The sequence below is a fragment of the Emydura macquarii genome, unplaced genomic scaffold (assembly GCF_026122565.2).
Source record: "Emydura macquarii macquarii isolate MOO-44397 ecotype Brisbane River unplaced genomic scaffold, CSIRO-AGI_Emac_v2 contig_2948, whole genome shotgun sequence".
Lineage (NCBI taxonomy): Eukaryota > Metazoa > Chordata > Testudines > Chelidae > Emydura > Emydura macquarii.
Window position 1 is genome coordinate 779,572 of NW_027133085.1, and position 23,298 is coordinate 802,869.

Here is a 23,298-nt window from a genome sequence, read left to right on the forward strand (position 1 = left end):
ATCTTTTTTCTTCATTGTATTTAAATGGAAACTCCTGTACCCCTGAGTTCCTTTTAATTTTTTTTACTCTGAAAGTGGGATGTGTGAATATTCTAAATTGTATATGAAAAGCCATAGGCTGAAATAATGTTATTCAATATTATTCCCTCCCAACTGAATTTTTCTGAAGTGAGATACCTGGAAGGCATTGTTAAAACTAGACCTCTCAAGTGTATTAAATTTTACAGTATGTTCCACCTTTTGCCTGAATCAGGCTGCCTCTCCACCATACTTCAGTCAGGCAATGTTCCACAGACATTCAAGGGAGAGTAAGCACTTCAAAATACCCTTTAGCAGAAGGGAAAGTGTATAGCGGGAGGAGTAAGGGATCATGAGTTCACCTCTCATCTTTTTTGACTGCTATTCATATTCCAATGCACTTCACAGCCACCATTATTGAGCAAGACCTCATACCCCAATTCTAGAAGATAGTCAAATATTAGTCTCTGCCGCTGCCAGGGCCCACTACTCCTGCAGTTTTACAAATAAACTAACAGAGAGGTTTCACAAGGTCACTTCAAGCAGAGTTGGGAATAGACTTCAGTTCACTAAATAATATGTAAAACTGTCCAAAAGAATAGAAATAATAGACAGGGCAGCGGGCAATGGCAACACACATCAAATACATACCTTCATGAAGTGTCCAAGGTCAGCCATGGTTAATCTATAGCACTGGCAGAGCTGGACCCAGGGATACTACAACATTGCTTCAAATGGACTCCCCGCATATCTATACCACACAAAAGCTTTTGTGGGCAAGAAATGCCTACTACTATCTAAAATGGAAAATGGTATATGGATCATCCCCCATATGATATGTTAGTTTCCAAAATGGACTCTTATTTGAAAATCAGCCAGATAGCCATGGTCAATCACTATTAGAAGTCACTGAGGCATGATTGTACAACTAAATAGATTTTGGACATATATTTTTGTCAAGAATATGTAAGAACTGTGTGAGATAATGCAACACAGTAGAGGTAACGGTAGGGTCAGAATTGCCCATTTGTACCATACATGCATCAAACACACACTGTCATATAGGCAAAAGTGGATTTCAGTCATATGGAGCATGGTAACCTAACAAAGAACAGTTCCGGGGAATGTATAAAAGGGTGCTTGATTTTTATTTTGAACTGCACATTGTTTTGAGCTGTTTCCAAATTAACAACTTTTCTATTATATACCAGTAACATGAAAAGGTATTTGGTAGAATTGTGTTAAATGGAATCTGGTTTGACAGCTGCTGAAAGAACATAAATTATTTAAGGAAAAAGTTGCATAAACGTTTTACTGAATTCAGACAAGAACACTTTCTCTTTGCTAACTGGTTTGCTTTAAATAATGTCGCAAAAGGGGCAACACTGCTGAGTATCTATTTTTTGAAGAAAGATGCAGTGGAAAATCATTTCCCTGCCACTTCAGGGGCCTCACACACTAGTGCATCTCAGTCCCTCCTATTCTCAGCAAGTGACATATAACAGTCTAGTCTCCTGTGGGCTGTAAAACTTTGGTCTAATTTCAGTTGTTGAGTATAGTGTGTGGATGCTGGGTAATGTGGGGGTCCTATGATATACAGGAGGTCAGACTAGATGATGTGACGGTGCCTTCTGGCCTTAAATTCTATGACTTTAAAAATCCCCATAACTGCAGTACTTTTATCTCCTGTGGAGGAATATTATTTACTGTCTAGCCTAAACATAAAAATAAAAGATTATTGGTCGTTACTCATGTCAACCATCCCAAGTGAAATCAATGGTGCTACCTGTGTGAGTAAGGATTGAATCCTTTCTTCTATACACTGTAGGTTTTTATACTAAAGGAACCTTTCCTTGTTCTTTCAATAACTTTCTATTCTGTAAAATCTAAAATAATGCTGTGATATTTGAATATATGTACACAATAAAATGTCTCCGTATATTTTCTTCTTGAGATTGTAGTTGTGGTTACTTGTCTTCTCAATGTAATGAAAAGTGAACTGAAACAAGTTAAAAAACATTCCCACAACAACTTTATAACAATATAGCTCCCAACTAAAATAACAAACAAACAAAAAAACAGAGTTATCCTTTGTCTAGGTTGAACTAAAATTTTTCCAGGCTGGTTCTAGGTTCTGTCAGGGTAAACTCAATCTTTCAAGGCTGGAACATGCCTCTGTCTAAGCCAGACTCCAAACATAACTTTAGTTCCAGACTAACTAAGTACTCCAAAGCTGAAGTAGGCCTCTGCCTAACCTAAAATCCCAGGCTAGACTGACTCTTGCAAGCTTGGAGTAGGCTTAATAGCACCTAGTACACTCCAGTCATTTTCCCTCTCCAACTCAACATAGAGACTTTCAGCTGGCAGCAACACTAAGCCTCAATTCTAGAAGAACTTTACCATTGATACTGCTCCCCAAAGGGAAGCATCTTAGCTCAGAGGAAGGAAGAAACCAGCCTGAAGAGCACACCATGAAGTTAAAACAACGAGAGTCCTGTAGCACTTTAAAAACTAACAAATTTAATTTCTGCAGGTGGGTTACAGCCCAGGAAAGCTTATGCCTGCAGAAATTAGTCTTTAAAGTGCTACAGGACTCTCGTTGTTTTTGCAGTATACAGACTAACACGGCTACCCCTCTGGAACTTTTCACCCTGAAGTTAGTTTCTATCTTCCCATTTCCCTTAGAACGTAAAAGAAATTAATACTCATTTCCCATTTAGCCTTGCAACAGTCAACCCCATGGGTCTCTCCACCCGTATTGAGGAAACCCTCTATTGCCAAGCCAGACACAAACATTAGCTGAAAGGTTATTTAGGAGCCAAATCAGGTTTATTAGTCTTCATAAAAATTCTTGTTATAATAATGATAAATAATAAGTTTCCATGGACTTTTACATTTAATCATTTTTAAAACTGAGATTATTTTACAAATTTAGTTTAAATTAATAGTTACATTTGTCCACAAATATCTATCTTCATTACATTTTTGTATGAGAATGTCCTTATTTTTTAAAAAGAAAATGAAAAGTTCTTTTTAAAATAATTTTAAGTGATAATATTCTTGAAGGCTTTAGAAGAGGGTGAATAAAACTCTTATTGTACTCACAAACAAGCTTACTGATATATATTCTGAGCTCCATAATTTGGGTGTAAAATATAACTGAGACACATGTATACCAGAGACTGAGCAGTAGCAGGAAGGAACAGGAAATCCTACTTGGGAAGCCCAACTTCTGTGCAGGAAAAGATGATTGTGACATTAGCCTCTCGGGTAGTTACACTGAGATAGCTTAAAGAGGGCAAAACTGCAAAGAATGGGGCAGGCAAACCCCTAAATACTCGTGGCTTTTTTTCCATAAGATATACCAAGCCAGCAACAAACAGCTTCTGATCACCACATTGGTTATTAAGAAGATAAAAATACAATTCCCTTAAAGCCATCCAACTCTCTGGCTAGCACTGAGACAGCCAAATATGATGGGGATTGCTGAAAATCTTTGTCCATCAAATGTAAATCATTAACATTTGTATTTTCCTTTAATATGTCTTTGAAGGTCGGATTTGGGCCATGCAGCTTGCAAAGTTGCTTAGTCCTTTTTGGGCCAGTGTCACACCTCCAGCGCAAGAAGGCTGTAGAAGGCAGTTATCAGAGCTCCTGAATATACTTTAACACCTTCCAGTCTTGATAGGGCATTAGCCACAAGACTTTCTTTTCCTTAATATGAATCATGTTCATACTGAATTCCTTGCAGGGCCAAGTTAGTCATTTAGTTCACATTCTGTGAACCATTTTAGTGATTCCAGGCTCTGGCCTAGGTGTCAACTTAGCAAAGACATTCGTATTCTCCAGAGTGCATTCACTCTGACATTTAGCCATGAAGACTGTGAGGTGTTGTACCTCAGTTTCCCTTTTCACACAGCAAATTAGGCTTGCAATGGCTTTTTCACTGTGAAAAGTTCTAGGGTTAATTGCACATTAGCTGTGCAATTTTAACATCACCAGGCTTTTAAACACAAAATGAGTTCTCATTCAACAAAACTGCATATCCATAAGGTTTTTCATCACATAGTGTTCTCATGTACGATTTCTAGCATGTTTGAAGATTTTTTCAAAAAATCGTGCCCATTGTACATTATTACAGTTCTTGAAATTAACAACAAATTAGTCAGAAGAGTTAACATCAGCATTAATATTAACATCAAATCTAACACATGTGAGCATTTATAAGCATTTTTGTTTTGCCAGGCCTTCTGTTCAGATAATTTGTCTAGGAGAGCATTGTTCAATACCCTTGGGGTTTTGGTGTTCTTGCAATAAGTGAGGTGAACCAATAAAAGCATTCTGCCTTTCAGGGGTTAACTTGTTTTTCTTCTCTCTCCTAACAGCTACAAGCAAACCTGTTCTCCCGCTGACATACTGCTGACTACACACGCGCGTATGCCGGTAAAACTTATGTCGCTCGGGGGGGGGGGGGGGGGGGGGGGGGGGGGGGGGGGGGGTGTCCACACCTCTGAGCGACCAAAGTTTTGCTGACATAAGTGCTAGTATAGACAAGGCCAAAGTAATCACACCTGTCCCAGTGCTAAGGACTCTTTACTAAACCTTGTAGTATTTGTCCACGTGGCTCCAAGCACATATTTAGGCAGGTTTCAATCTCTATTCCTCAGACATATATCAGGACAGGACAGGACTAGAATTCAGAATGACCTTGAAAAATTGGAGAATGGTCAGAAATCAAGAAGATGGAATTCAGTAAAGACAAGTGCAAAATACTGCACTTAGGAAGGACAAAATCAAATGCACAACTACCAAATGGGCAATATGGTGGCTAAATAGTAGCACGGCTGAAAAGGATCTGGGTCAACAATGTGATGCAGTTGTGAAAAAGGCTAATATCTGGGGTGTATTAACAGGAGTGTTATCGTATGCAAGATACAGGAGGTAATTGTCCCAATCTACTTGGCATTGGAGAGTGCTCAGCTGGAGTACTGTGTCCAGTTCTGGGTACCACACTTTAAGAAAGATATGAACAAATTGGAGAGAGGAGAAGAGCAACAAACATGATAAAAGATTTATCAAACCTGATCTCTAAGGAAAGGTTAAAAAAACTGGGCATGTTTAATCTTGAGAAAAGAAGACTGAGGGAGGACCTGATAACAGTCTTCAAATATATTAAGAGCTATTATAAAGAGGACAGTGATCAATTGTTCTCCATGTCCACTGAAGTGAGGACAAGAAGTAATGGTTTTGGTCTGAAGCAAGAAAGAATTAGGTGAGATATTTAGCTATAAACTGTGAAATAAGCTTCCAAGGCAGGTTGTGGAATCCCCATCACTGGAGGCTTTTAAGAACAGGTTAGACAAACACCTGTCAGGAGTGATCTAGGAATACTTGGTCCTGCATGAGCGCAAGTGCTGGACTTGATGATCTCTTAAGGTCCCTTCCAGCCCTACACTTATATGATGTTGTGATCAAAAGAAGACAAGAAGGGAAATCAGAGACAATAATCCTATAAATTAGATTTATTTAAGGAAATACTATAATGCAAAACTCCAGATTTGAACCCTTCAGTGCATTTATATATTAAGGAGACTAATAGTGTTTCAGAGAACTCAACATTAATATACCAGAATATTCCTTTCTCTTATTGCTTGTAATTCCGTATTTTGTTGCAAATCATTTTTTAGTTAATGCCATCTATTTTTAAAAAAATTTTAGATCAATACATTAACATTAAAATGGAGCTATTTGGGTTAGGCTGTGGAGAAGAGAAAACAACAAAGAATTAACGAATTCCTCTCCGGGAAACGTGGCTCTTAAAAAATCAGTTTATTTAAAACACACATAAAAATCAATCCCCACTGCATAAAATGAGAAATTATGAATTCATGCAATTTGCAAGTAAAAATATGTGTGCATTCACAATAGATGAGCCTATGAATAGCTCTAATAGTATTTTCTCATCTCTAAATCCCAGTAAACTACAGTATGTATGATTACTATTTTATGGAATTATTTGTATAGAGACAGATGGAGAACAAGAAAGCAGATTAATTTCAAAGATAATAGTGTGTGAACATCACTGAAGCTGAATCACCAGTCCTCTTTTTATTGTGGTAGATGAAATTTCGGTGTTGGCATTTATTTCTTTCATTATTTTTCTTTTTCCTCCCTTTAATCATAAGCCCAGTTTGTTTTATCCCATCTGTCTTTGCAGCAAGTTCTATGATATAAAATAGCTACATTAGGCTACCTGAAACCCATGAAAGATGTATGTGCCTTATTACTTTGGTAATGTTGTTGTGATGAGATAGTACATTTTTCTACATCTTACAAGAACTCACATTAAAAAAATAAAATTATACCGCTATACTACATAAATGTGACATTCATATCAGTATAGCTATATATACTGGCATTCTATCAGACATTGTTGTGTGGTGATCTCAGCAGCTGAGCATTACAGAATTACTGTCATACATGTATGCTAGGGTCTAAAAATACTCTTAGCAATGAGGATTTGGAAATTGCGAAGTGAACAGGATTTCCACTGAATTGTCAGTTTCCCAAAAGAGTTTAACTTTTTAAGGCTCCATTGAAGCAAGATAACTTGGAAGCCTAAAGTTCATGTCTTGGCAAACAGAATTTCAGTATAACGGAAGGAGAAAAACAAAATCATTCTGAAAAATTAACTATAGAGGTGCCAATGCTGCCCTCCAGCCTATTGGATTTGCTGTTGGATCTAAGTTCAGATCATGTAAGGCATGACATAGACTCTCTGATATGCTATAACGCCATAGAAATCTCTGTGCGGGCTACACTGACTGGAAGGAGTTATGGTTGGGTGAGGAACACCATCCCGCCTCAGTCCCATGAGGAAACTAGAGTGTATGATAATACTGACTCTGCAGACATGTGACACTGCTTCAGAAACTCAGAGATTTCAAGACCAGAAGGGACCATTGTATCATTTAGTCTGACTTCCTGAAAATTGCAGGCCACAGAATCTTGTCCACTTAGTCCTATAATAGACCCATAACCTGTGGCTGAATTACTGAAGCCCTCAAATCATGTTTTAAACACTTCAAGTTACAGAGAATCTACCATTTACACTAGTTTAAACCTGCAAGTGACCCATGCCCCATTCTGAAGAAAGGTGAAAAAAACCCCAAAGTATCTGCCAGTCTAACCCAGGGAAAAATTCCATCCCAACTCCAAATATGGCGATCAGTTAGACCTGAGCATGTGGGCAAGACCCACCAGCCAGACATCTGGGAAGGAATTCTCTGTAGTGATTCAGAGCCTTCCCCATCTAGTGTCCCATCTCCAACTATTGGGGGTATTTGTCACAAGTAGCTGCAGACTGGCCACAGGCAGTCCCTTCATACCATCCCCTCCATAAACTTATCTAGCTCAATCTTGAAGCCAGTTAGGCTTTTTGCCCCACTGCTCTCCTTGGAAGGCTGTTCCAAAACTTCACTCCTCTGATGGTTAGAAAGCTTCATCTAATTTCAAGTCTGAACTTCCCGATGACCAGTTTATATCCATTTGTTCTTGTGTCCAAATTGGCGCTTAACTTAAATAACTCCTCTCCCTCCCTGGTATTTATCCCTCTGATGTTTTGATAGAGAGCAATCAGATCTCCCCTCAGTCTTCTTTTGCTTCGGCTAAACAAGCCAAGCTCTTTGAGTCTCCTCTCCTGGGATAGGTTTTCCATTCCTCTGATCTTCCTAGTAGCCCTTCTCTGCACCTGTTCCAGTTTGAATTCATCTTTCTTAAATATGGGAGACCAGAACTGCACACAGTATTCCAGTTGAGGTCTCACCAGCACCTTGTATAATGGTACGAACACTTCCCTATCTCTTACCCAGTCCAGCAGCACTGCTGGGGAACCCATAGTAGCAGGGCTCCTAAGGGGAGCCACCCCTCCTGCCATGGGAAAGGGAGACTTGGGGAGAACTGAGGGATATTCTATGGATCTGAGGTCATCAGAGAGGAAGAATGTTTTGCTGTTAAATCATTGAATTGAGACTCAGTAGGTCAGATTCTTGGTCAAATTTCCTGTGATCTTTGGCAAATTGCTTAAGCTCTGTGTGCCTCTGTTTCCCCATCTGTCAAATTGAGATAAATGCTTCCCTACTGCTATGAAACTACATTCTTCAGTGTTCGTAAGGTACTCAAACATTATAGTGTATATAAACGCTAAAATAAATTATTCTTCTGATTTTATGAGAGGCAGACCTTGTACCCATCATTTCACCAGTGGAAATTGAAGACATGATTTCTGTATGGCCAGTTCACTGATGACATGTTAATGACTTCATCAGCTTGTGCAGGATAAACAGGGAACCTTAAATTTGGGTAGATTAAAAATCTGTTTACTTGTACTTTCAGACTCCCTCTACTACTCTTGCTGCTGTCTAAGGACCAAATTCAACACAGAGATATGCCACAGTGCAACTCTACAACTATGTAGAGTGCCATTGAAATCAGTAGAATTCCTCTATATGGGGACAGATGTCAGTTTTAGTGAATCCTGATGAAGAATCAGAGCCTAAATAATTTCTTGTGTGATATTCAGTTTATACACTATTTGAAATATGGACATTAAATAAGAACATAAGATTGGCTAAACTAGAGCAGACCAATGGTCCATCTAGCCCAGTTTCCTGTCTTAGACAATGACCAATACCAGAGTTTCAGGGGAGCATACAGAACAAAGCAGTTGGAATGATCTACCCCATCTTCCCTCTCGGCTTCTGGCAGTCAGAGCTTGGGGTGTAATCCTGACCATATTAGTTAATAGCCACTGATGGACCTATCATCCAAGAACTAATCTAGTTCTTTTTTTAACCCAGTTATACTTATGGCCATCACAACACCCCTGACAATGAGGTCCACAGGTTAGCTGTGCATTGTATCAAGAAGTATTTCCTCTTGTTTGTATTAAACAAGACACCCATTGACACCTCTGCAGTCCTAGGACAAAAAAAGGGGGGATTAGTGGGCTACAGTTTGTTGTAAGAAGCCAGAAATCTACTGTTTATGTTTTGTCCATGATTTTTAGTGTAGTGGAGTTATGAATTTAAGCTCCCAGGTTCTTCTTTTGAAAATGTTGTGTGGGTTTCCTTTGAGGATGAGGACACGTGCCTATCACAATATGTGGTGTACCTCTTCCAGTGCATTACTTGCGCCAATAACAACTATATAGGTGAAACCAGACAATCACTATGCTCTCAAATGAACTTGCATATGAAAATGATAAAACACAAAACTATCCTGTCATTTGTGGATGAACACTTTTCACAAAATGGTCACTCTATCTCTGATCTATCAGTCCTCATCCTCCAAGGAAACCTGCACAGTACTTTCAAAAGATGAGCCTGGTAGCTTAAATTCGTAACTCTGCTAGACCTTATTCTTTTTCATCTCTCCTCATATGGAAGTCATGCCATACCCTTGATCCTCTTTGTTGCCCTTCTGTGAATCTTTCCCAGTTAAACTACATTCTTTTTGAGATGGGGTGACTAGAATTGCACACAGTATTCAAGATGTGGGTGCACCATGGAATTAAAGAGTTGCATTATTATATTTATGTTTCATTTTCTTTCCCTTTCCTAATAATTCCTAACATTTGGTTAGCTGTTTTCACTGCTGCAGCACATTAAGCTGAAGTTTTCAACGTGCTATCCACGATGACTCCAAGATCTTTTTCTTGAGTAGTGAAAGCTAATTTAGAATCCATCATTACATATGTGTAGTTGGGATTTTTTCTCATGTCCAATGTCCATTACTTTACATTTATCAGTGAATTACTTTGCATTTATCAATATTGAATTTCACTTGCCATTTTTCTTGCCCAATCACCCAGTTTTGTGCGATCCCCCTTCACAGTCAACTTTTGATTTAACTATCTTGAATAATTTTGTATCATCTGGAAACTTTACCATTTCACTGTTCACTCCCTTTTCCAGGTCATTAATGAATATGTTGAACAGCATAGATCCCAATACAGATCCTTGGGGGACCCGACTGTTTACTTCTCTCCATTGTGAAAACTGCCCATTTATTCCTCCCCTTTGTTTCCTATTTTTTAACCAGTTTTGATCCATGAGAGGACCTTCCATGTTATCCCATGACTACTTAGTTTCCTTAAGAATCTTTGGTGAGAGATCTTGTCAAAGGCTTTCTGAAAATCCAAGTACACTGATATCAACTGGAGCACCCTTATCCATGTGCTTGTTGACCCCCTCAAAAGAATTCTAATAGGTTGGTCAAACATGACTTTCCCCCAAGTTTACAAATCATGTTTATCAATGTGTCTACTAATTCTGTTGTGTACTAGTTTCTACCAATTTACCCACTACTGAAGTTAGGCTCACTGGTCACCTTTGGAGCCCTTTTTAAAAGTCGGTGTTATATTAGCTACCTTCCAGTCATTTACTACAGCTGCTTGTTTCAGTGATAGGTCACATACTACAGTTAGTAGTTCTCCAATTTCATATTTGAGTTCTTTCAGAAATTTTGGGTGAATACCGGCTGGTCCTGGTGACTTTTGACAGTTCAATTTATCAGTTTGTTCTAAAAACTCTTCTATTGACACATCAATGTTGGACTGTACTTCAGATTAATCATCCAAAAAGGATAGCTCTGTTGTGGGTATCTCCCCCACATCCTCTGCAGTGAAGACCAATGCAAAGAATTCATTTAGCTTCTTTGCAATGGCTTTGTCTTCCTTGAGTGCTCCTTTAACACTTTGGTCATCTAGTGGCTCCACTGCCTGTTAGATAGGGTTCTTGCTTTTTATGTACTTTAAAAAATTCCTATTGTTAGTTTTTGCACCTTTAGCAAGTTGCTTCATGAATTCTTTCTTGGCCTGCCATATTATACTTTTACACTTAAGCTGCCAGAGTTTGTGCAATTTCCTATTATCCGCACAAGATTCAACTTCCACATTTTAAAGGATGCTTTTTTGCCTCTAATGACCTCCATTACTCTGCTATTGGAGAGTGGCATTCGTTTGGTCTTCTTATTGTCTTTTCCGATTTGGGGTATATTTAGTCTAAGCCTCTATTATGGTGTTGTAAAATAGTTCACATGCAGCTTGCAAGCATTTAAACCTTGTGACAGCTCCTTTTAATTTCCATCTAACAAGGTTCTTCATTATTTTTGCAGTTTTCCTTTTTAAAGTTAAAAAGGACATTATCCTTTACATCTTCTCAAATTTCTAGTACTGTGTAAATATTAATAATGAAATATATGTATTACTTAATGGCTACCAAGCAAGTACAGAAATTGTTGATAATATGGTATGCTGGCATCAGTGCTTACATAAGAGGTTTTTGTGTGACAAACTTCATATCAATAAGCACTTCTAAATCTCTTGGGCTAATTTTCCTCTTCAGATTCACAAGAAGTTAAATTGCACCCAGAATTCACTGCTCACCCTTGTGGACTCCTAAGTCATTGTCTTATGGGGCCTCAGTAGGCCCAGTCCTTCCATCCCCTTCCTAAGGGCTGGGGCCCTCTATAGTCATGTCCATTTGCTGGATCAGGAAGAATGCCCTGAGCCAGTTTAAATCCAGGTTATTTATCCAAAAGCCCTTTCTTTTGTCTGTTGGTCCCTGGAGGATCCAGTTTGAACTAGTATATGCAAACCTCTCCGGTGGGGCAGGGGGCTTCAAAGGGCTAATAATGGAGGAAGAACATTTGCATCTCCCTCCCTACTAGAGAAGGTACATACAATGCCACAATAACAGAAACACAATTGCACTTTTAATTCAATCGACCCCAAAGGTATGAATCCTAATTCAATAAGGTTTTACTTAATTCAGTAAAGTTTATCTTCATTCCTTAAGGTTTGTTTAGGATATTACAAGATATTGTCAGTCTGTCACAAATATATCAAAGCTCAGTAACTCTTTTGTACCCTGTTGTATTTTTTGTAACACTTTGACAACAGACTCAGAAATTAAACAAAGATCACCATTCTTTTTTTCTACAATACTCCTGATGGACAGACATCAAACTTTGGACAATATTCTGGCTGTCACCTTAGTTTAGTAATGTGTCAATTAGTTTGCATTAATAAACATAATGACTTTACAAAGTAAATACCTTTTTAAACAAAGAGGACCAATTTTGTAGCAAATCACTCTCTTTTCATATCCGAATTGTTTAATCTTAAAATATCCTTAAGTTTTCTAATAATTGAAAAATACACAGTGTTTGTTATTTTTATTGCTATCTTCCTGTGTAATTGAGAACACAGTCACAATACATTGCATATTAAAAGCATTTCCATTTTTATGTAGAAAACATTTTCAGTTTCATAAAATGCACAGTGAAATATTGAGTCTAATTAGCCTTGCAGAAGACTTGGATTCAGAAAGAACTAAGGATGTTCTTCTGATTTAGTGAAATGTAGATTTTCTAATGTGTAAGCTTGACAGCTTGTCTCTCTCACCAACAGAAGTTGGTCCAGTAAAAGATATTACCTCACCCACCTTGACTCTCTAACATCCTGGGACCAACACAGCTACAACAACACTGCATAGAACTGTACAGTTTATCCTAAATCTGTAAAACAGAAACTACAATCTTTCCACTATTGTCCTATTTTCATCTTTGGGACAAACTGATGCCCTGAGCATTTCTAACCAATGACAGCACAAGGTTGTGGAAATGACAGTATAATGTTGTTCTGGGCATCTTTTGGATGGAGGATCTAGAAGGCTTGTGAAGATTTATCTGTGCATGAATACTATAGAACTACCAACATAGGACTCATTGTTATCTGCATTATAGTAGTGCCTAGAAGTCCCAGCCAAGATCCAGGTCCCATTGTGCTAAATGATGTGCAAAGAACATAAGAACAGCCATACTTGGTCAGCCCAATGGTCCATCTAGCCCAGTATCCCGTCTTCCGACAGTGGCAAATGCCAGGTGCTTCGGAGGGAATGAACAGAGTGATCCAAACACAGAGTGAGCACTAGGCCCCCTCCCAAACTTACTAGAAAAGGCAGACGAAGAATGAGAGAAATGGAGATTATTATTGCCATTTTAAAGATGGGCAACTGAGACACAAAGAGATTAATAGTAAAATTTTCAAGTATTGTTCCATTGACTTGACTTTCGATGAAATTTAGGTTCCAAAATGCCTCTGTCACTTATGAAAATGGAACCTGGGCTCCTAAGTCACTTATGCACTTTTGAAAGTTTTACTCTTAGTGACTCTTAGTAACTTGTCCAAAGTCACACAGAAGTCTGTGGCTGACCCAGAACTGCTCCCAGATCTCTTGAGTCCCAGTCCAGTGCCCTAACTGAAGATTATCCATACACTCTAGATTTAAACTTTTAGCAATTTACAGTACTTCACAGATTAGACACTAAAGACAAGTCTGTGAAGAAGGAATCTGTTGGGAAGGTATCTCAGATAGTGAATGACAGTGGTACCACTAGGAAGGGATGCTATTTTCTATGGAGACCTATGTGGGCCAGTGCAGAGGGACTGCTCACAGCCAGTCACAAAAGGGGCTGTCCACATATAACACATAATAAACGCACCCTGCTCACTGTGAAGGTAGTCTCTGAGCAGGCATTGTCTAGTCTGACATGGATAACAGTGATGATGGAAGGCCTAGAATCACTCTTATGTGGACCCAATGGCCCTACTACATGGTGCAAGTGGCACAAAAGACTTGGGGTTGGCTGCACTACATTTCCTCTCTCTGGCTCCAGGTAAGGAGCTCCTTGAATTTCATCTCCCCAACATCCCACTCTGCAGTTCACTCATATACATCAGATTACTATAGAAAATGTATAGAGAGTTGTTGGGTTAAGTTTGTGTTCCTTTTCAAGCATTGTCTGCATGGAACACTAGTGGGTGAGCTCTAACCTTTCTGGAGAACAGTGTAAATTGGGCCTATATCCTTGTACTCCCCAAACCCTGGATACACAAAGAAATACAATCCCAGCCATGACTCAGTTCCTTCTTTGACAGCTGTAGGCATTGACCAGGCATTCAGCAGTATCCAACACTCCCCTCCATCAGTCCCTTTTGGGAAATGCACGTAGGTTTCATATGGAGTTATTATTGCTGTAGGTAGAAGTAACAGAGTTAGTGTTAAGCTCTTTTGCCAATTTTTTGCCCATTGGTCATTTTGGATTTTCTTTGGGCTCTGAGTCTTTCCTGCAGTGTTGTTAGCCTTTCTAGCCATGACTAAGCCAAATCCACAGGGTTCATACTATGCCTTTCCTGGGCTGGCACCATGTCGATTACAGACTCACATCCTTGGTGCCTGTTCTGTCTCAGGGAGGGACACTGTCAAATTTCAAAATCCTGCTGTAAACATTGCAGGCACTAGAGGTCTAAAACAGTCTGGAAGATTTTTATAATGGGTAGCGTTAGGTAACCTAAAGACAGGGGTTGTTGCTGCTCCCCTATTAATAGTAATGCATACATTCAAGGGGTTATGATAATTTCACAGGTAAACTGTTTATTGATGTCTGAAAGCCTTTCTCTAGACTCAGCAAGAGTCATAGAGTAGAGTAAGCATTTTATTGGGGATGATGTGTGACTCTAATGTGAAGTTAACAGAATAAACTGTTTATGTTGAGCAGCTGAAAGCATTGCAAAAACTGATGCCAGTATCAGAAACCTTATGCGGTTTCAAAGGAAGTAGGAAAGCTTCAGCCTAATCACAAACAGGAGGTCTTCAGACTTTTGCTGATGACATCTGAAGGGCATTTCAATTGCTTTCTATAAAAGGAAAGGGCAGAATTCCAGTACATAGACAAGCCTTTGTAGATTTTAAGCTGTCATCTTCTCTACAGCCAAGCTCTCCACAATAGCAAAGTGCACAAATGATGTTTGATTAGTGAGGTCAGCGAAGTGCTGCATTCAGTTATAATTATGGATTTTTAAAACATTGTTTGGACATCAGAAAATACCATATTTTATTTGTATTTTTTTAGCCATGATTGGTAAATTCATGCAAAATCAATACATCAACCAAAAGGCAAATTGAGACAGTGAAGCAAGAATAGCATTCCATAATACTGAAAAATAAAACACAAAAATCCACATACACCAAAATAATTGTTACCTCTGTTGGAACACACATAACACATAATTTATGAGAGCTCAACAAAACCTCATTAAAAATATTAAACGTTTATGGATTTGAAGCCTGGTTTAGGGCTGTCAAATACAGAAGCTATCCTAATTTTAGTACTAATATTGGGCCTGATCATGCAAGGTGCTGAGTATCCTCAGCTCCCATTGAAGCCCACTGCAAGATTGGGCCCTTCTTGCCTTCAATGGGAACCTTGCTTGTTCTTGTAGGATCAGACTCAGAATCCCAGGAAAGCCCTCATTTATTTCTGAGCACATAATGTTCATTACAGACTTGTCCTAGTGTAAGTCTGGCACTGTTCCCATTCAGGAAATGATGTACCTATTACTCCAGTAGAATTGAAATAATTATCTCACAACTCAGAAAAGGGTGCAGTTAACTCAAAGATGAATAGGAGATCAGTCTTAAAGAAAAGACCAAAAAACTATTTGGCCTTGTAACGAGCTATGGCAAGATTTAGAAATTTAGAGAAAATTTGTTTTCATGAGAGTCCTGTTCATGTGAAAATGTGGGCACAACTGAATTTTTAGGGTAATAACTCTCTTCTGAACTTTTCTCCATTTCAGTCGCAAATGATGAAAAATCCAGAAAATTTTATCCTCAGTTTGTAATATCAAATTACATTCTATACATAAAGACTTCAGAATTATGAAACACCTTGTCCCCGATCAGAGAGAAGGAAACATTTTCAGTGATCCCAAACGCACATTAGTATCATCGTAATATATTTTTCTGCTACCTAGGAGCCTTATCATGAGAGGTGATGAGCACCAATAGTTCATTTTGATGTTAATGGGAGTTGCAGGTGCTCAGTGACTGTCAGAGTGGGGCCATAAAGTAATTGTGAAAAGTTAGAATCTGCCTTCGGGACATCTTTTATTTGAGAGATTTTTTAGGATTTAGATTATCCTGTTCAGGGTCACTACTGGGAAGGGGTGGATGTAACTCTCATTCTATTGCCAAGAGTGCAAAGAAACATCTATGGATTGTAGGAAATTTGCCCCAAATTCCTCTTTCCATTTATGTCTTTTTTTTTCTTTTCTTTATGTGTTGTCTTTTTTTATTCTTTGTTGCTATCTGAGGTCAGCAGTAGCCAAGCAATCATGCTGTATATATGGAAGGGCTGATGAGAGAAATGGAGTAGGGGCTTGAATCTGCACCCATGGAAATCCATGGCAAAATTCCTAGTGACGCTAAGGGGGCACCTAGAATAATGGTCTTTTATATTTAAATCAGAGAAAATCAGATTTTTCCCTAGCTCAGATAAATCAATATTCTTCTGCCCCCAAAATTGTATACATGTAGCCAGTTGCAAAAGGAACTGGCTGTAACGAGTTCCACTGCTACAGCACACGTACATAAAGTTAAGCAAATGATGATTTACATCAGGTGAAGATCTGGTCCATCATTTTAAATTAGAAATAGTGAGTTGCTTTGAACATTTGTGCCCATATTCCAGGTTATTCACAAAAAGAAAACAAGATAACAGTTCACAACAAGATTGGCATTATAGAATATTCCTGTCAAACTAAAACAGCAAGTCAGTTCGAATCATTAGTCTAATTTACAAATGAACAAGTATTATATCCATGTACAAGGGCACCATTAAAAAGCAGTCATTTATTATAGGATGTTAGATATTCTTATTATAACAGTCCTGTAGGTTTGCTTTTTAATTGTCTATTGTATTTGTAAAATAAAGATTCTTGAGATTTCTGTGAATATATGTTATAACATATCCTTACCGACATGGAAGCCCACTTGCCTTTGCATTGCTGTACTGTCCTCTTTTCTGAGGGTGAGTGGAAGCTATGAGGGTTTCTAGCAGCATTAATTTGTACACAGATTTTCACTTGGTCTCACAGGGAGCCTGCTGCAGAAATTTTGGGATGAGTTATATTCCATACTGAGTTTTTGCTGTAGTTTCTATAGTGCAATGGCAATAGCATAATCCAAGCACATGGTTTGTCTCAGGGCAAGAAAACAAAACAAAACAAAAAATAGTCTGGAACATACCACAATGTGTCTCATTGCATACTCAGCCATTGATCAATGACACAAAAGCTTAGGCTGAAGTGAGAAGTGATTTTAAGTACATATATTTATTTTCATGGCTGCAGTTTTGAGCTGTATCCATTTGCTTTTTTACTATTTTTACCAAATTACCTGTTCAAATAAAAAAGATACAAGTTGTTTTCTTTCCCTTTAGTCACACAGAATGCCATCCCAAATATATTTTTCATGGTAGTTACGTATTTGTTCAAACTGTAACAGATTAATGTGATTGACAGTATTAAAGAAAGAGGGTCATTGGACATATGACCAACATCCCTTCTGCTTTCTATTTTGCTGAAGCAGTATAATCATGAATCCACCTATCACCTTCCATTCACTAATTCCCATTCTTAACTCATTGCCTTTGCAGCCTTATGGAACAAGACCATACCAAGTCTCACTGAAGTTTGCTTTTCCTTTATGCACAGATACATGTGTCCTCAAACTACTGGGAACAGAATGAAATGGCTTCTAAGGCATAAGCACATGTCAAATATTCATTCAAATATTTTAATCTTTACTCTTTCATCTCTTTGTAGCCGGACCCTGCAGGCAGAGATATCTCCATTCGTCCAATTTTAGAGCACTGTGAAAACACACACATGACCATTTGGCTTGGCATTGTCTATGCCTACAAAGGGCTGCTTATGGTAAGTATTGCTTGGTTTGCATAATAGTGCTGTCTAGTTGCTACACTTTGGTTAAAATAAACTGCCTTCCTGATGGACAGACATAAGATAAAAAAATCCTTGACTAAATATTTTTAAAGCATATGGCTGTAAGTTGAATGGGTGATAATATGCAGAGGTGATAGTATGTTAAGTAACAAGGACATTATTAAATACAACACTAAAACTTAACTTAATAGATATAATGCAAAACTTGGAATTTGGTAATTAAAGAATGGGAATATGAGTGAGAAAATCTTGCTGATAAAAGAGCCTAATCAACTGAATTGCCTTTAAATCTCTAAAACTCTTGGATTGGATCCAATATTTTATGCACTTGTTTTAAATGTTTGCAATAGTAGTACAAGATTGCTTTTGAGATATTATTCAGAAATACTTGCAAGATTTGGGGTAAACTTTTCAATGTGTCTAAATGACTTAAGGTATGTCTACACGACAATTAAAAACCCACAACTGGTCCATGCCAGCTGGCTAAGGGTAGAGTACCCTGAGTACCCAAGCTCTAGTAACCTGTCAGGTGGGAGGGTGCCAGAGCCGAGCTGCAACCAGATCTGGAATGTCTACCCCACAATTAAACAGCCCCACAGCCTGAGCCCTGCGTGCCCGGGTGTCTAACTGCAGTATAGATATGCCCTTAGAGGTCTCCGTCCAATTGAAAGTCATTCGTAAGTCACTTAGGCACTTCTTGAAAATTCTAGCAGCACTGTTTGGTTCTTTCAGAATTTCATAAGGCTAATATCTAATTCTGTGTGAATAAATAACCTCTCTGTTAAACCGAACCTACCTAAGATCTAGTTAACTTGGGAATCAAATTACATCTGAAAATTAGAAAGGAATTTAGGTGACACACACTCTATTTTTTCAGTTAATAAACATGGGACACATTCTGCCCTCAGATACATGCAGGCAATTCCCATTTAAAATCAGTGCACACCTGTAACTAAAGACAGTACTGAGTTACACCTCTAACTAAAGACAGTACTTAGTAAAGTACTGTCTTCAGTACCCAGTTGCTGACAAGTCATTAACTTTATCACAATGTATATATAGGCCATGTAAAGGCCGCATGATGGTTGATATGTGCAGTGTTGTAGCCATGCTGGTCCCACGATATTAGAGAGAACAGGTGGGTGAGGTCACATCTTTTATTGGATCAACTTCTGTTGGTGAGAGAGATAAGTATAAGCTTGAAAGCTTGTCTCTTTCATCAACAGAAGTTGATCCAGTAAAAGATATTACCTCACCTACCTTGATGGTTGGTATGTCACTTGTCTTAATGAATGATTGGTTTCTTTGACTTTGTAATCATTTTCAGTTATATCTACTGTGTCTTTCCAATTTGACACTGCCAGCAGGAAACTCTCATTCTTGAATTGTGACCAGATTTTACACTCTTTGCATGTATAATTTTGTAATAATTTCATAGTGTATTAAGTCAAAAGCATCATAACGGGCATTCAAGGACAGCATTGGCCAAGCCTCTTAAGTGCCAGAATCAGCTTACGAAATTGTAAAGTGTTCACTCTGCATTTTCATAGGTAAAAAGTAGGCAGTGGTGTTTGCTATATTTTTCTCTGTAATTCTGCTCATAAAGTTTAACATGTCAAAAGTTTTGTCATTTATAGCGGTGTAATAGAATTGGTCAAAAATTAAATTAAAATTCATGAACAATTTTGAAGGGTTCAAAGTGAACTGATTTTTTTCATTAAAAAAAAAAACATTTTGCAGAAATTCATGAACATTTCCAATACAATTTTCTATCATTTTGATAAAAAAGAATTCCATGAAAAATTTCACATAAAACATTTTGTAAAAAAGTCAAAAAGTTGTTTTGTTACATTTCATTTTGGATAAATTGACCATTTTTTGACTAAACATTTTATTTGAAACATTTTGACCAGCAGTGTAACGTTTATGATAACATGAAAATAGCTATATTTGTGCTTTAGATTCTGATGGTATTTCTAAGGAAGATACTCTCTTATATATTTGAATTCAATTAAGTGATTGGTACTGCTTTGATGATAATTGCTGCTTTGTCCTAATATAGTTTTTTACATAACCAGCTGAGAATTTCATTACTATTTAAATAAAAATAAGTATCAACTAAGAATTACAGATCAGTATGACCCCTATAATTTGGCTACTGAGAATGTTGCTGAATCTTTCCTTGCATATCACAAACACTATTTTGGATGCTGAGCAAAATTCCATACATGTTACATGTGGACAGCTAACCACCATTCATCCACAAATAACTTGTGGGATATTTGTGCAATTAAAGCAATTAACAGTAAATTGCAATCCTGCTACTGTATTTAATTACAACCACATACAACTCCAACAACAGCATATGGTTTAAATATATGTTCTAGATTGTTGCAAATATTGTTCTAGATTGTTGCAGATATGTTCTAGGTTGTTGCAGATATCATTATGCAAATACCATTTACTTCTCCACAAATTCAGGGCCTCCATCAAAGATTTACACAGATGATTAGCTTTACATAGTGTGAATAGTTCCATACATTTCAAAGGGACTAATTACTGTGTGTAAAGAGAAGAATGTGTGTTAATTTTTCCAGGAACAAGGCTTTAGGGTATCTCTATGGTGCAGCTGGAGGTATAATTTCCCTCTCAGATAGATGTACACATGCTAGCTTTGATCGCGTTACTGCACTAAAAATAGCAGTGTAGCTGTGGCAACGTGAGTGGCAATCCACCAAGTACAATGTAGTCTGAAACCCCAGCTAAGTACTTGGGTGACTAGCCAAAGCCATTACCTGAACCACTACAGCTACATTGCTATTTGTAGCACACCAGCTTGAGCAGAGCTAGCACATGTAAACCTCCCCAACCTGGAAATTACTCCTCCAGCTACAGGACAGATGTACTGTAAGATAGCACCGAGCCTAATGAATGTTGTGTAACCTTCTGTGTTTACTGTCATCATTTATAGTCATAAAAGTAAACTAGAGCATATGTATCATTAGCTACTCATTACTATGGTCAATTAGACATTCTGGTGTATGTTGTCCCTCATTTACTGGCAGCCATATTGCATGGTTTTCAAAAGGCTATGTGACTAATTTTTTGAAGTTTGCAAAGGTTATTCTGCTTTACTAATTACAGTCACTTCAGGTACACGGTGTTTCATAACCATTAGCCAAATACACACCTTTTGTTATTTTGGTGCCTTACATCACTCAAATCTCTGCTATTGAAAAAGGAAGATGCTATCTTACTAATCAGGCCACTTTTATCATCATTACCCCTTTGTCCTAATGTAGTTTTTTTGCATAGCCAGACATATGCACTTACATTTTTTATCTCATTATCACAAATGTTTAATATTTCTATATGCAAGATGGATACTTTGCCAGTAGTTACAGAAAATAGAAGCCAGTTATATTATTGTGAAAAATATTGGAAGGAGATACAAAACTCAACAATCTATAACAAGATAAACATTCCCTTCAGTTATTTCACATAATTCACTAAGGGCTAGATCCACAAAAGGAATTTAGGCAGCTAACTGCCAGTTTAGGTGCACAAGTCCAAAATTTAGATTCTCAAAACTTCTGCTCAGCTGCCACCTAACTCCATAATCTGAAGTCCACATCGCCTATGTTTTTGCTGGCAGTCTCTTAGGTGCTTGCATTTCTGCTAGTGGACATGCACTAAGCCACCTAAGTCCTGATACCCTGCTCCTAACTCACATCTAAGCCCCCATTGGTTTCACAAACTAGGTTTTCCTCCACCAATCTCACATTCTGGATCAGGCCCAGTATGAAACACAACACAAGGAGGAGGTGGTGCCTAAGCGCCTCCCTTCACCTCAGCATTTCCTACTGGCTAGCTTAGGTGACCCCTCATTCAATGCGCTGGCTTTTGTGAATCCCATTCTTAGGCACCTGACTCAGCCCATGCATTGTAAGGGAGCCTGGGGCTGAACTCAGGGCCGTGCATTCCACTAGGCAACAGGGCATCTAAACATTAAACATTGCAACAGTGAATCCAAATCCCCATTGTGGATCTAACCTTAAGCAGCTGATATTGATTATTCTGTACCCATCACTGCAATATTTAGGATGGCACTATATGATGACTATTATTTATTTACTGGGGAAAAAATTATTTAAAGTGTCTCTGGTATCTGACGGTCAGAATGCAAAAATTGAGGTTCCCAAAATCAGAAGTTACAACTGAAAATGTTGGCATGAATGCATTGATAAATACATACAGCAACAATACGTATGTTTTCACAGAGCAGCAAAGCGTTCCATGAGCGAAAGAAAAATAATGCACAGCCCTGGTAGAGATTCCTCTGCGGGACACTCACAAGGCTGCTATGGTTGGGTCTGAATACACTACACCTACAGGCCCTTAAACTTCCCTTGGACTGAGCAGACTGTGGCATTCTCTCTTTTCTTGGCCTCTCTGGCACACTTCCTGGGCACGGGCTCTCTGTCTGTTATCCCATCACAGAAATGGGATCAAGCAGCCCAGCTGTCCTTGGCTCCAGGACCAGTGCTGCCCTCCCCAGCCTCGCCAGTAGCTTAAGCACACCCTTTCCCAGAGCTCTAACCTTGTGGGTGCTCTGAGTTCCCAGTTCACCACTTCAGGGACACATGATATTGAAGCGCAAACAGAGATTGGCTTTGCAAATCATCCTTTACTTTAATTAGCAGAAGATCTAATACACAGATCTAGACAAATTAATAAACGCTCCTATACACATTTTCCTTTCTCAGTTTCCTTATCACTCAGGAGCATTCTCTGGGCTTACGTCACAGTCTTCTATGGAGTCTAGGACACTTCCTCTCCCCCTGCCTTACTGAACATCATGGAGTCTTTCAGATCTCTTCTCCTGCCCTCTTGCAAACGACTAGTGACAGATCCTTTCTTTTATCACTTCCAGTCATTTTTGTCAGGTGTCCTTTGGATCAGTCTTATCAGGTAATCAAAGTCCTTTGTTATCCAGTCTACATTACAGCTTATGTCGGCATGATTTATGTCGCTCAGGGGTGTGAATAAACCACCCACCTGATCAACATTATTTATACCGACATAAGCACTGGTGTGGACAGCGTTATGTTGGCAGGAAAGCTTCTCTGCCCACATAGCTACCGTTGCTCATAGGCGCTGGAGTAATTAAACCGATGGGAGAGCTCTCTCCCATTGGCTTAGAGCGGCTACGTTAGAGAGCTTAGAGTGGCCTTAGCTACCACCATTTTTGCCCTGACTTCTGCCCTGGGTGATAGCCATTTGTTTATCCAAGGTGCTTCATTCAAATGGATTATCCTCAAAGTTTAATGACTATTGTTAGACCTGTGCCATCACCATTTGGAATTTTAGTTCATAATGGAAGTAAAAAGAGCAGGGAGTGAGGCAAAGAC

At 38.5% G+C, this 23,298-nt stretch overlaps 1 protein-coding gene across 1 annotated transcript in view; it reads left to right on the forward strand.

Annotated features, from left to right (window-relative positions):
• Positions 1-23,298, forward strand: part of GABBR2 (gamma-aminobutyric acid type B receptor subunit 2) — a 761,509-nt gene that overhangs the window by 683,146 nt on the left and 55,065 nt on the right. Inside the window, exon 14 of the mRNA XM_067569912.1 lies at positions 17,750-17,860. Coding sequence (XP_067426013.1) covers positions 17,750-17,860 — 111 coding nt within the window. The remainder of the gene's footprint in view (positions 1-17,749; positions 17,861-23,298) is intronic.